The 15,918-nt window shown below is 29.5% G+C and overlaps 1 protein-coding gene across 1 annotated transcript; it reads left to right on the top strand.

Annotated features, from left to right (window-relative positions):
* Positions 1 to 3,057: 3,057 nt before the first annotated feature.
* On the top strand, positions 3,058 to 3,873 carry LOC127742781 (ribonuclease III domain-containing protein RNC1, chloroplastic-like). The gene has a single exon (XM_052255520.1). The coding sequence runs from the start codon at positions 3,058 to 3,060 to the stop codon at positions 3,871 to 3,873; it is 816 nt and encodes a 271-aa protein (XP_052111480.1).
* The last annotated feature ends 12,045 nt before the right edge of the window (positions 3,874 to 15,918 follow it).

Genomic DNA, 15,918 nt, shown 5'->3' with positions numbered 1-15,918 from the left:
GTAAACTTATTATGTTAACAGTTAATTAATATATATTGTGGTGCCATTTGATATATTATATTAGCAAATTTTGACACCATAAATAAAGAAAATGGTAGAAAAATTAATGTAATTAACTTAAAATTTTTAAAAAAATAAATTTAATTAAAAAAATTTTAGGAACCAATTTGAAAAACGAATAATCTTTCACGAACGAATTTGATCAATTATTTTATTTATAGAGCAATGCAAGTGACAAGCAAATATTATTATGTTGGATCGGCACTTAATGAGTAATAATTTACATCGTATTTATAAATATTTATATACAAAAAATATATAATTTACACATATATTTATCAAAATTTTATATAAATGAACCAATATAATTTACATTCATATTTTTTAAAATTTGCACCTATAAATTAATAAAATTTATTTATTAGAAATAATTTAATATTTATACTAATGATTAAAATTACTAAAAATACTAAAATTTCTGATATTTATATATTAATATATTATACAACTTCTATAAAAGACCACACATAATCACAACAGCTGAACGTCATTATATACACACATAGCCTATCAATAAATAATAATATGTCTATTAACTCACCTTTTATCTATTAAATATTTATGTATTAAATTAATCAAAATGTAAATACTTTTTATCCTAGAAAAAAAACTTTAAATTTCAAATTTTAAAAGTAGAAAAAGAAGTTTTTTTTTAATAAATATATATTAAAATACATTTTAATAACAAAAAAATTGTACATCAAAATGATTTCAATTTCTATTATATATAGGACAGATATGGAAAAATTCGTTTTGTTTTTTTTATTTAATACTACTTAGATTGATAAAATTCAATGTCAAAAAAAGGGTTATTAGGTTGAGTAGTGTATAAATTTTATTTTTATGATATACTACTTATATGAGGATATTTTCAATTTTTCACACTGTTGTAGATTAAATTTGCATCTTGCTGAAAATTTTATAAGATTTTTTTTTAGAATTAAATGATGAACCGATTATCTGCATATCATAAAGTATAGTTACAAAATATCATATTAACCCAAATTATTTGATATATATAAATATATAATATAATATGATATAATATTTAAATCAATGTAATATATAACTTTTAAGTTACATATTGAAAATAAATTTTAAAAAATATATTTATATACAAATATATAATAATGAATTTAGTAATTATTTTTTTGTATGTACATAGTTTTTTTTATAAAAAAAATTACCTGATCATATTATTCCAATTCTCACACAAATAATTAACATTAATGATCATATATAGTTATAATGAAATGATTGAATTAGTAATATTTGAACGTATAAATGTAAAGCTACTAATAATTACATGTAATATGTATTATATTAAGTAAACTTATAAAATTAAAAGCTTCATTATTCCCAAATTTTTCACAATCATAAAAATTTATTTATTTTTGCATGTCCTATTTGTTAAATTTATGCATTTTAATATTTTTACTTGAAATAACTATTAATTGGGACTTTCATGAAATAATTTTTTTATAATATATTTTTTTAATTTGATAAACTAAAAATTAATTTATCTTAAATTTAAATTCCATTTAAAAGAAAAATAAATAAAATGAATAAATCAATTTTATCTGTTATATTTTCAGTGTGGAACAGGTAGTAGAAATGCACAAAAATATGCATTCAAGCATCGACAAATCATCATATCACCCTCCAATGGAATTGCAAGTAAGATGTACTCTTTCAATTAACAATTTATCACTAAAAAATTAAGATAATAAAAAGTATTATAGAGCATACAATATTTGATGGAATTTATATATCTTTGTGTATGTGCTTCAAGATGCGCAATGAAGTGGCAGATAAGACTCATGAATTAAGGTACTATATATCCTCATTTTTAATTAACTATTCACTTTTAAACATAGTTTCAGAGTAAGAGAATATTTAAATGTATTAAATTATTAATATCATCATTAAAAAAATTTAAAATTTTACTCAATTATTTTTAGTACAAAAGAATGAGAAATTGATTGTTGACTCAAATATAAAATAAATATAATGAAAAATATTAGTTACTTGATATTTTTTAAAAAATAATTATTTTTTCTCATATGTTAATTTATAATTATAATTTAAAAAATAGAATCAATATTACATTCACTTATTTAGAGGAAAAGTATTTATAGTAAAAAAATAATTTAAAAATATTAAATTAGTACAAAAAGAGTACATAATTATTAATATATAATAATTTTAGGTGGATAATTAACGTAATTAGTACAAAAATATATATAGATGGATAATAGATATATCTAGTACTAACATTGGATTATATACAAATTTTATTATTGACTAATGAAAATTTTATTTATATTAGTACAATCAAATATATATTTAAACTATTAGTCTTTAAAATTTGAGCTAGATAATTTAGTATTTTTAATGATGATTTTTAGGATAAAATAAATTTTTATGATACTTATATAAAATTTTAAATTTAAAATATAAAAAATTTATTTATTATATTTATGTTTATTATGAATTATTTATTTTAACATTATTTTATTTTAAAATATTATATAAAATTTTAAAGAATTTGAACAAAAAAATTAGTTTTTTGTTATAAACATGTTTATTATAATTTTTTCAACTTTTAAAAGCTGTTTTACCAAACACAATTATGGTGCTTGTACTTATTAAAAATCATTTTTAATTTGATTTTACCAAACGTAAGTGCTGCAGTTTTTAAAAAGCTGTCCTTTAAAAGACAGCTTTCGTAAGCTACTTTTAAAAAGCAAAAACTTTACTAAATTAAACCTTATGATTATAAATTAACTTTTAAAAGATGGCTTTTTACTAGAAAGTAGACAATATGCACCTTATCCAACTAGCGTCCTTGAGTCCAGAATTGCCAGAACCCTGCAACTCAGCGTAAAACCCTCTTTTCTCTTCCACTCTTAGCACTCATAAAGTTTTTCCTTCTAACAGTAATCTAACAAACAAACCGTCTCAATGCTCAATCGATAACTTCCCTCATCTTCTCAAATGGAACTCACTTCCTCTTTCATACTCTCCCGCAATTACTCTTTCTCATCCTCCCTCTCCCCATTCCAAACCAACAACCCCAAAGTACCCCTCATCACTACCACCACCACCACCGGCAGTCCCCATTCCCTCCGCATTATCGCCGTTGCCAACGCCGTAAATGACCCGCCCCCACAGAATCCGCAACCTCTTCCTGAAAACAGCCCCCAGCGGCTCCTGAAGGAGCTCGCGGAGCGCAGGAAGATAACATCCCCAAAGAAAAAATCTCCGCCAAGAAGGTTCATCCTGCGTCCCCCACTAGACGACAAAAAACTCGCAGAGAGATTCCTCAACAGCCCCCAACTAACTCTCAAATCATTCCCCTTACTCAGCTCCTGCCTCCCTTCCAGGCGCCTCAACGCCGCCGACAACACGTGGATCGACGACTGCCTTCTAGAAGCCAAGCAAGCCTTGGGGTATCCTCTAGAACCTTCATCTTCATTGGATGACGATAACCCCGCGAAGCAGCTCGACACTCTGCTGTACCTTGCGTTTCAGCACCAGGGGTTCGAGAGGTCCCGTGCGAGGCACGTGAGGTGCGGGCACTCGAGGCTGTTCTTTCTTGGGCAGTACGTGCTGGAGCTTGCCTTTGCCGAGTTTTTTCTTCAGAGGTATCCGAGGGAGGGGCCGGGTCCGATGCGGGAGAGGGTGTTTGGCTTGATTGGGAAGTCCATGATGCCGCGGTGGATTAAGGAGGCGAGTTTGCACAATTTGGTGTTCCCTTTTGATAATATGGATAAGCTTGTTAGGAAGGAAAGAGAGCCACCCGTCAAGTAAGCTCTCTCTCTCTCTCTGAGTCTTGGTTATACTACATTGTCCCTTTCTATGCTATTGTGCTACTATTTAACTATCATCATTCGCTTTGCACTATGTTTGGGAGTTTCGAATAGAGGAATAGAAAAGTGTGATGTAGAGCCAGTTGCTTGTTTGGGAGTTTAAGACAGTAAGGGAAAGAAAATTAGATTCATTGTCTGGGAGTTATGTAATTGGTGAATGGAATGAAAATCACAAAATCATTTGAACCCTTGCTAACTTGCTTACTGCAATATCTTTTTACCCTTCCTACTCCGACTGGCACCTTATGAGAAATCAAAGTCTTTGGGTTCCAAAAATCCCCAGGAGTATGGTCGCAACGATGAAATTTAAAGGAATTGACAGACAGGCATTAGAGAGTGTCAGGGCAGTCTGACCGTCTTCCTGGTCGTGTCTGGCTGGCTAGGACAGGCCCCTGGTCGAGTTTGGCCAGCCAAATTGGCCTTGGCACCCCATGGTTGTGTCTAGCCCTGACCGAGTTTGGCTGACCAGACTAGCCCTGACCAGCACGCAACGACCCACTCTCGCCACTAGAGCAATTTACGACAGCCAACAGCCAGCCAAGGAGAACATAGTGGAATGCAATACTAGAGGGCTAGGCCCCCAACTGCTGTTCGGCAAATGAGTGGTGGGCACACACATCGCTTCATCCGGTGTACACATAATAATTATGTACATGTTCTTAGTATATAAAGAAATATTTTTTGTTTATTTCAGGATGAAAGAATGGCAAATGACATCACTGTCCTCGCAAAAAAGGTTTTAATAACTATTATTACTATTCATAAATGTATCTTTTAAAAAAACAATTTATAACTTGTCTATTTACCAAGTGAAAGGTCATATTCCTTTATATAGTTAACATGCTAAGCATCATTCCATCAATAATGTTCATCCTCCGTACTCATGTAGGGAGTGGATCTAATGCAAGAGAATAAGAAATTGCTGCAGGTAAAAAGACTATAATTAATTTTTGGTTGTTCAAATTATTATTCATTGTTTAATTTCTATTTCTAATACTATCATTTTTATATTGTAGATTAAATATAATTTATAGCGTATTTATTTATTTATTTTATATTAATTTATTTTATTTATTGTATAAATAAAATAATTATAAATATATCTCATTTACATATAAATGTATCTTATTTATATTGTGAATAAAATATATATAATATTATTAAAAAATATAATTAAAATAATATTAATTTTTTTAAGAATTAACTCATTTAAATTAGTACTCAAATGAATAAAATTGATATTATTTTAATTGTAATTTTTTCAATAGTAATACACATGTATCATTCATAATGTAAACGATATAACTATAAATATATCTCGTTTACAAATACATTCATAATTATTTTATTTACACGGTAAACAAGATAAATCAATATGTGAATAAATTAATAAATATATTATAAATTATATATTTTAATAAATAAAATAATTAAATTATTTATTTTTTTAAAAAAAATTCGTTTATGCTCTCATTTGTGATCTTATTTTATGTTGCAGGAAATTGTCCATCTTTGTCTATAAATATAATGAAAAAGTGCTTGGGAGCTGTGTTTTGTCTTCCATGGCTTCTCCAATGACAAACTCAGCTGAACTTTAATAACATGTATTTTGTATTTTATATATTTTACTTTCAATAATTTGATCCAAATGAAATGGTGTCACTGACCATACTTGTCTATATTGTCTGTTTAATGTAATTATCTATGTCGATAAGAAGTTAAACTATCTTTTTTTTTTCAATTAAATGTCTTAACAGATGGAGTGTGGCTTAATTTATTTATTTATTTGTTGCATGCATGATAGCTTAGCAAACTAATTTAAAATAAAACCATATACTTTTGTGAAAGTAAAATACCTACTTTATAGTTTATATTGACTTTTAAAATTATTTATTCACATAAATAATACTATTATATTTTTTATTTTTCAAATTTACTAAAACTCAAAACAATAAATTTTTTTTTTTAAAATAAATACTAAACATTCTTTAGTTCATATAGAGATATTAAATATAAGAAATAGATACACCATCTATTTATAGTTATATTTAGTGGTTCAAAATAAAACAATTTGTAATAAAGCTTAATAGTTAAACTTGGATATAAGCGCGGTAATTTATTGAAAATTGTAGAAGAAACTCAACTTGTCATATGTATTATTAAAAGTTATCCAGCTGTAAATCTTTGAATATATTTTACCATGATTCTTTGTAATTTTTTTAGTTGTTTCTCATAGTCATTGCAAATTTTACTTCCTTTAATTTTTGACCAAATTTTGACTAAACTTTTATATATAATAGTGGGGAATGATTTTTGCAAGTTAATTTAATTATTAACATTGTCTTCTTTAAATCAAGTTTGTAAAATTAATTATTTCAAGTATTTTCTTCAACTTATAAAAGGAATAAGATAGAAACCAACATATTTTTATAATTTTTAGTCATCAATTAGTTATTAATGATATTTTTAATGGTGTGAAATTGTATCTAATAGTATAGAATCATTCAATTTCCTTTTGATAGTTAAGTGCGAGCCAGAATTTAACAAAAGTGCTGGCCCCTAACACTCCTTCTTATAAAATAATTATGTTTTCAATAGCTTTGTAAAGATATCTGCAATTTGATTTTTAATGGAAGTGGGACAGTACTCAATCAAAACTTCTTTTTCATTCACCAACTCTCTGATTTTGTGAAATCGAATATTAATATGCTTTCGATCTTTCATAGAACATAGGATTTTTGCAAATGCAATAGCTGATTTGTTGGAGCTCTTTGTTTTTCGTTCAATTTCTCAAAAATTCTTTTTAGTCAAACTGCTTGTGTTGCACAACTTGCTACTGCTGTAGAAAGAGCAACTAGTTGTTGTTTCTTTAAAGATCATGAAATTGTACTAAAACCAAGATGAAGTGCAGACCCTGAAGTACTTTTTTTTGTTTCTATATCTCCAGTCCAGTCACTATCAGTGTAACCGACAAGATTCACTTCATTAGTATTTTCATAATAAATACCATCATTTAAAGTACCTTCGATATATCGAAAAATCTGTTTTGCCGCTTGCAAATAGTTGGTACAAGGCTCCTCCATAAATCTGCTAGGCAAACCAACTCCAAATACAATATCTAGTCTGGTTGCAATTAAGTACCTCAACTTCCAATCAAGCTTTTGTAATATGTAGGATTTACTGCTCTTCCTTTATCTTCTCTCATCAACTTGAATTTCTCTTTGACCGAAGTAGGAACTGATTTTAAGTGCTCCATTTGAAATTTTTTCAAAATATCATTTGCATATTTTTCTATGAAATGAAGATTCTATCATCTTTTTGAGCTACTTCAATGCCAAAAAAGTAAAACATCAAATCCATATCCGTTATTTCAAAGTGCTTTATCATAGTCTCCCTAAATTCAACAATTATCTTCAAATTGTTACTAGTAAAGATTAAATCATCAACATAAAGACACACAATCAAGATATCTCCAGGTTCAATGAACTTGATATAAAGTGTATGCTCAAATGGACATCTTTTGAAACCATTCTGAGTGAAATAAGAATCAATCTTTTTGTACCACGTTCTTGGTGCTTGCTTTAACCCGTATAAAGCTTTCTTCTAATTGGTGTCTCTAGAGACTTCTTCAAAGTTTAATGGCTCACAATATAAAAATAGAGCAAAATTTATGATTTTTTCATTGAACGGATCGTTGTCATTGCCAACATCATAATCTGCTAATCTAGCAGGTAGTCTCCGCTCTCTTTGAGGTATTCTAGATGATTTTGGTTGTTCAATTGCATCCGGTTGTCTTTCTTTTTCATCATCACATGTATTTGAAATTACAATCGGCTGTTTTTCTGTCTTTGTGTCCCAGTCTCACATATCTTTTTCGTCAAACATCATGTCTCTGCTGATGATTACTTTCTTTGTTTCTGGATAGTACAGCTTGTATGCTTTTGAGTATGTGCTATAGCCGATAAAGATACACTTCTCGCCTTTGTTATCTAACTTCTTCCTAATTAATCTGGTACGTAGGCATAAGCGATACACCCAAAGACTCTAAAATGATGAATGGAAGGGCGCTTTCAACTCCAAGCTTCCTCTGGAGTTTTATCAAGAACACTTTTTGTTGGACACATGTTTAAAATATGAACTGCTGACTGCTTTTGCCCAAAATTTTTTAGACATTTGTTTTGACTTGAGCATGTATCTGACCATATCCATGATGGTTTATTCTTTCTTTCAGCAATTCTATTTTATCAAGGAGTATATCTAGTTGTTAGTTGGTGTTGAATTCCGTGTTGCTTAAAATAATTCGAACACACAAGATATTCTGTTCTTCTGTCTGTTATTAGGATTTTGATTTTACAGCCACTTTATTTTTTGACAAACGCCTTGAATGTCTTGAAGGTATCACATGCTTTTAATTTTTACTTCAGAAAGTATACCCATGTATATCTACTAAAATCATCAATAAAAGTGATAAAATACCTGCAACCATTGTTGCTTGATTTTTCTATAGATATCTAAATGTACAATTTCAAGTTTTGGCTCTTATGACTTTCTTGTAGGGAGTGGATCTCTGTGCTTCTTTTCCAGTTGACAAATCTCATAAACACAATTGGAAATATGAACCCGTGATAGTCTGAAAACAAATCCTTTTCTTGACAGGTAGTTTAGACCAGAAAAATAAAAATGTCCAAACTGCATGTGCCACAACTAGTTATCATCAAGTATCACAGAACTCATGCAAGACGGATTAACATGTTGAATTTTAACGGAAACATTCTATTTGAAGTCATCTTTACTTTATCTATGAACCTTCTGTTGTTGTCAAACACAGTGTAATATCCACGATAAGTTATCATCTTATATCCCTTCTCAGATAATTGCCTCATACTTTGTAAATTGTAATCAAGTTCAAGAGTATAGAAAATATTAAAAAATATAACTCAGAAAACTATCCTTCAATCTAATTGGTATGTGCCTTTTTCCTTCAATAGGTATCTTGTATTATTAATAAACTTCAATAATAGTTTAACTGAATCATCTAGTGAAAAAAATAACTCCTTTCTACCAGACATATGATTACTATAGGCATTATACAAGTACCATATATTTTCATCTTTAGCACATGGATTACTTGTAAAAAATAAAATTTGAGTACCCAAATTATCATCAGTATTTTGATGCTAATTTTTTGCAATGTGTGCTTAATTATTATTTATCATTTTGAATATGCAATCTATTGCTTTGTGTCCATAATTCCACAATGAAAGCAGTTAAAATTGATTCTTTCTTGATAAAAATTGTCTCGACCTCTTTCTCGATTGACTGGCCTGAAATTTGTTCCACCTATTAGGTGGTGTAAAATTATTATAACTTCCTTGGTTGTAATTGCCACGATCTCTACCTCTGAAACTTTCTCTACCTCTATTTTGAAAATTGAAACCACGACCTCGTCCTTCTTGTGTACGGCTTGATTCTGCAACATTGTTTAAATTCACTCAACTTTTCAGGATTTTTTCGGTTGATTTTTGTGATTTCTCCAGTATGTGTCTTTTCATGGTTCCTTGCAACTCTGCAATCGTCATGGTATCCATATCGTGAGACTCTAGTATCGTAGTCACCACATGGTCATATTTCATTGGCATGGTGCGGAGAATTTTTTCACCACTTTGCTATCAGGCATATCTTCTCCATAGACTCTCATCTTATTGACAAGATTTGTAACACGAGTAAAATATTGCTCAACAGTTTCTGAGCTAAACATTTTGTACCTTTCATATTTTTTTCTAAAAGACTGTAGCTTTGTTTTTTGAGCTTTATCTACGCCTTTGTATGACACTTTCAACGTGTTCCATGTCTTTTTGCACTTTTGACATTTGCTATTTTGCCAAACACAGTATAATCTACACCTTGATGAATTTGAGATAGCGCTAATTGATCTCTCTTTTGTTGGACAGCATTTGCTCCTTCTTGCAAACCCAATTCAATAAAATTCCAGCCTTTAAATTGGCAGATATCAAAGTCTCCCAATAACTATAATCAAGTTTTTTTATCTAATTTAGGACCGGATCACACAATATTAAAAGTGTTTACAACACTGACTCTATGAACAAACAATTATGTGATAACTCTCCCACACCTCACAAATTCTCAAATACTAGGCGCTGGATTAACCAGCTTTGAAATTAAATGAAAGTAAAATACCTACTTTATATTGACCCTCAGAATCGTTTATTTATATAAATAATGCTATCATATTTTTTATTTCTCAAACTTAGTAACACTCAAAACAATAAAAAAAAATAATTTTTTGAAAACAAATACTAAACATTTTTTAATTCATATGGAGAGATTAGATACCATCTATTTATAGTTATATTTGGTGATTCAAAATAAAATAATTTGTAACGAAGCTTAATAGTTAAGCTTGGATATAAAGGCGGTAACTTATTGAAAATTGTAGAAGAAACTCAACTTATCACAAGTATTACATGTTGATGTCATCAAATAATTCAGTTGTAAATCTTTGAACATATTTGATTATGATCCTTTGTAACTTTTTTAGTTGCTTTTCATAATCATTACAATTTTACTTTCTTCTATTTTTGACCAAATTTTGACTAAGCTCTTTGTATATAATGGTGGTAAATAATTTTTGTAAGTTGATTTAATTATCAACATTTAAATCATGCAATTTTTTTTATAAGCAGTCAAAATATATTACGTAAATGTACTAATAAATATAAAGAATCAAAATAGTAAATTAATTACTTTTTGTTAGAAATATAGTAGTTAAAATAGAGTTAGAAGTGACTCGATCAAATCAATTTGTCAATTAGTTTAAATAATAGTTTGATAAGATGAACTTATAAATTTGCAAGTCAAACTTAAGTCTAAGTATGAATTCATATATTAAATAAATAATTCGTTAGGTAAACAACAGAGATTATATACAATGTGAATAATGGGTTGTATTCTCAACTTACAGAAGGTGAAAAAATTATCGTCTATCACAAATTATCTTCCCAAAACTTTACTTTCACCTTTTACACTTTAACCATTCACTTTCTAACCCTTTTACTGTCGCATACTCTCTTCCCAAACCTTCATTATGCCGCCGGCCCTCTCTCACCAACCAATCTCAGTACCGCCGAGCTTCTTCTCCATCAAGTCGTCGGTTTAGAATGAAAATAACCATTTATATATGTTCTGTCGATTTTCAGCAAATCGATGGTGGTTCAATTCTAATGGTCTGGGAGCGAAACCAACTCCTCTATGCGAGTATCAATTTTCTAGAAGTGCATCAAAGCGTCTTTGATTAGACAAGTTTAACAATAAGAAATAGAATAAATTTGTAAAATTAATAAGTGCATTTTAGAAATTGAAGTTCTTGAAAAATTAACTAAATTATGAAAAAGAAGAATTGCTTAAAACTTAAAAGAAAGCAATAACAATGATTAAAATTCAATTGAAAGGCTAATTAAACAGAATGAAGTGCAGAAAGATTAAATAGACAAAAAAATACCAAATATTAGAAAAATAAACTTGATTGAAATGTTAAATTTTATAGAAAAAGAAAAAGAATTCAAAAAGAAAGTGGAAGGAACCCTACAGAAAGTGTAACTCGATCGCAAACTCAGAAAATCGCTGAGATGTGAGAACGCTTAGAGTGTTTTTATGAGTGAAAGTTCCAACCCTTATTCCTTAATGCTTCACAGTATTTATAGACTATCTTACATAACAGTTAACTTAATTACAATTAATTACAATTAAATGGAAAAATTATAAATTTGAAATGCAATCACTCTTGGTAACCGTTCCCATCGTGTGATTGTAGATATTTCCAATATTTTTCTCGTGTGATAAAAGCCATAAACTTTCCCGCTTCCATCAATATTCGAACGGCTCTTTCGAAAACTCCTCCTAATTTCTTCGAATCGAGGCTCTTACTCGATTTGGCTTTTTCGATCGACATCTCAATCGAAACCTAAAATAGAGTCTATTACCTTCAAACTTCATCTTAAACCTATACCTTCTAAAAAAGACCATAGAAGTTGTTTTCGATTCATCTTATTTATATCGAAAAATATTTTCGATCAACAATATATCTAGTAAAATGAACATCCAACAAATTTCACTATATCTATTTAAATCCAATCCAAATTAAATAAACATCCACTTTAGAATAAAAATAACCATCTGCATACCTAATAAAATGAACAACAATTCACCTAGTTAAACTAAAGAATAAAAGTCACACCCGGAAAAAGGGAGGAGGAGGAGGAGGAGGAGGAGGAGGACCACGACGACAGAAAGAGGATGGCAATGAGACAGCAGCAGCGCCGCTCAAGAATCGCGAGACAGCAGCAGTGGCACCCGTGGAATGTGAGACAACTGCAGTGGCGCATGAAGAACGCGCGCGATGGCATCACTCGCGTGGCAGCATCCGGTAGCACCAACTTAGACGACGAGATGAATGGATTGATGGCTCCATCGATGGTTCACTCTCCAGTAAATTTTTACTGGGAATTACAACGCCTCGGAATGACAAACCGACACGACGCAACAGCAACTCCACGAGAGGGTGACGCGACACCGCAGCAATGCCGTCAGAAAAGAGTGGCGTGAAAACAACAGCAGCGGCATAAGAAAGCAGCAACAGCGCGATATAGCTTCAACAATTGGCGAGAGCGCATTGCCGGGAGGAGGGGGTGTCGAGCTGAACGGTGATGTGAGTGGCAGAAGAGGAAAAGGGTTGAGATTGAATAGAAATGTGGTATGACGGTATGTTGAGAAGAAGTTACGTTGCCAAATCCTAATAATTCAAAGATAAAGCCTTTGGGACTAGCAGTTTTATTAAAATCTGGCCAGCACTTAACCAGTAAAAGGAAAGTAAACAATCCTATACTATTAGATATAAGAGTTAAGTACTATTTTTGTCCCTAAAGTCTGGGTGAAAATCAAATTCGTCCTCGACCTTTTTTATTATTAAAATCATTTCCAACGTTACAAAACATTATAAAATCATTCTTTTGTCCACAAATAAAATTTTCGGACAATTTTTCCCTTAAACAAAAATAAAAATATCCTCCCCCATTATCACCACTATTCCCTGCATCATCAGTCATCACTCTACCATCACCACACCATTCTTCATTCATCCATTAACCCTAAACCCATCACAACACCAACAATAACAACAGCAACTCAATTTTAAAGTAAAAAAAGAGAAAAAAAAACTTGGCAGCAACAACTCTATTAAACTAAAAATTAAGCTAAAAAAATTTGACAAAACAATATCATATAATCATTAAGCTAAAAATTAGATCCAATACAAGTAATTAGATCCAAGACAGTAATGGAAAAATAATAATGTTGATGAACAAACAAACAATAATAATGTTAATGAACACAAAGGGAAAATCAAACAAAACTAACACAGAATCAACAACAACAATATACTCAGATTCAAAAATTCATCAACAATAACAACAATCCTTCAAAATTCAAGATAGAAAATTTCAAATTCCAATCCTTCAAACTCAAGAGAGAGAACGCAGAAAAGAGAGAAGACAGAAGAGAGAAAAAAGAGAGAAGAGGAAAACTCAGAGAAGAGGGGTGGTGTTGCTGCCGTCCGTCGCCGTAGCGGTTGAAGGAAAGAGGAGGAAGAAGCGACGGCACGGAAGCTACTGCCGTCGTCGTCGCCGTCATCGTCATAGTTGTGGCTGAGGAGATGACAGATCGAGCGAGGAGGAAGAGCAGAGCCCCTCACCACCAAAAGCTCGACGACGGTGATGGAGCCCGACACCGACAGAGCAGCTCTCCACCGTCACTCTTCCCTGCCGTCACCTCCTCCTTCTTCCTTTCTTTTCTTCTCCCTATGTTCCTCTCTTCTCTCGTTCTCTCTCTCATCTCCTCGTTTTGTCTCTTTCTCTAGTCACGACACAATGGCAATAACAACGGCGGCGGCCGCACTCTTCCCTACCGTCACTTTCCTTTTCTTCCTTTCCTTTTCATTCTTCTTCCCCTTTGTTTCTCTCTTCTTTCGTTTATTTTTTTAAATATTTTTTTATTTTTATTTTTATTTTTATTTTTATTTGAAGGGTAAAATTATTTAAAAAATTGTTTATGAATAAAAGAATAATTTTATAATGTTTTGTAACGTTAATGATGATTTTAATAACAAAAAAAGGTCGGAGACGAATTTAATTTTCACCCTAGACTTTAGGGACGAAAACAGTACTTAACCCTAGATATAATCTCACATAATTAAAAACACTAATAATAACTAATTAATGGCTACAAATTACAAAACATTTAACACTCTTCTAATTCAAATTCAAGAATTAATTGTTCTAATTAATTGAAAATCTGATTTTACAACTAATTTAAAATTAATTAATTTTTTAGGTGGTTATTTATGTTATTTAGTTTTTCTATTGTCTCTTTGTAATTTCTCTTAAACAAATTGAATTTAAGCTAAAATAAATTTAACTCATCATTAGCTCTTGAATTTATTTGATTATATATTTTTTTTAAATTTATAGTAATAATATATAATTTACAAATATACGTATAATTTTATATATAATTTTAACGAAAGATATAAATTATAATTGATAGAAAAATAAATATATAATTGATAATTTTTTATCTATAAATTGTAATTTATTTATATAAAGTTGTAGATTATTTTCATGTAATCTAAGTTGATTTGTGACTTTTTAGTGAACTGAACTTTATCTTTACAAATGGACTCAGAATTTGAATTTATTTTAACTTAACTCGTCTCGACTCACTTTTAACACTAAGTCAAAATTATAATATATTATTAGATAACCGTACAAATATTTTTTAATTATTGAGTCCTAGTAAAATTAAATATTTTAAGTTTAATAATTAATAAGTGTTGAATAATAATTTAAACACAAAAAACGAATAATAACTTCCTTATAAATAAGTCAACGAGCTATAACTTAAATGACATAATCTTTTTATTCTCATTTAAAAGTTTCATATTCAAGTCTCACTCCTAAGTCCTCACTTTTAAAAAAGAAAATTCTTTCATAAAAAATAAATATATTCTACCTTAGTTAAAATAAATAAATAAATAAATAAAAGAAAATAAAATTGTTTCCACCCATAAGCGACACAGAATTGGAAGCATTTTATTACACGACAATGATTTTATAGTTCCTTAGATGAAAATAACTTCTATTAGATTATAATTATAATTTTTACTTTTAGAATTGTCTATAAATAAAAATTTTAGGATTAGAAAAATAGGTTGAAACTATTTGATAAATAATTTTTTTTTGGTGACTATTTGATAAATAATTTAAATATTCTAATACTATACTAACAAAAACAGATACACAGAAAAAAACTAAATATTCATTCAACTTATATTTTCCTTTTTACTTTTATTTTAATCTCTAATTTCAAAATATAGTTAAATGTATATATTTATATTTCAATTTTTTTTTCAAACGCTCCTTCTTCTATTTCTTATTCTTGAATTTCTATTGATATATCCATCCACAATATGTGATAGTCAATCATTGTCATGACAAATTTAAAAAAAAAATAGCAAAACACATGGAATTACTTGTCTTGAATTGTTTCTTGTATATACTTCTTATGCTTAAAAATAATTATTTCTTATGTCGATTATGTGATGAATAATAATTTAAATAATAAAATTAATTAAATATATAGTTGCAAAATATTTTATAAATTTATCAAAATTAGACTCAACATTTTTGAGATGGATAATTTTAGAGAGAAACAAATACTATAAATGGATGCACATTTGCACAGTTTGTTGACCAAAATGGTGAAGAGAAAGAATTTAATGGGTCTTTGATGAAACCCCAACAAATTGGGCTCAATTGTGAATTAAACCCAAAAAGACTTACAAATCCAAGTCCAAAAAAAAGGATGCAAATGAAGCATTTCGCTCCAAAAGAAAATCCAAGGCAAAATTTCTTAA

The sequence above is a fragment of the Arachis duranensis genome, chromosome 10 (genome assembly GCF_000817695.3).
Source record: "Arachis duranensis cultivar V14167 chromosome 10, aradu.V14167.gnm2.J7QH, whole genome shotgun sequence".
Taxonomy (NCBI): domain Eukaryota; kingdom Viridiplantae; phylum Streptophyta; class Magnoliopsida; order Fabales; family Fabaceae; genus Arachis; species Arachis duranensis.
The sequence above is the reverse complement of the archived record's forward strand: the minus strand, read 5'-3'. Positions and strand labels throughout refer to the sequence as shown.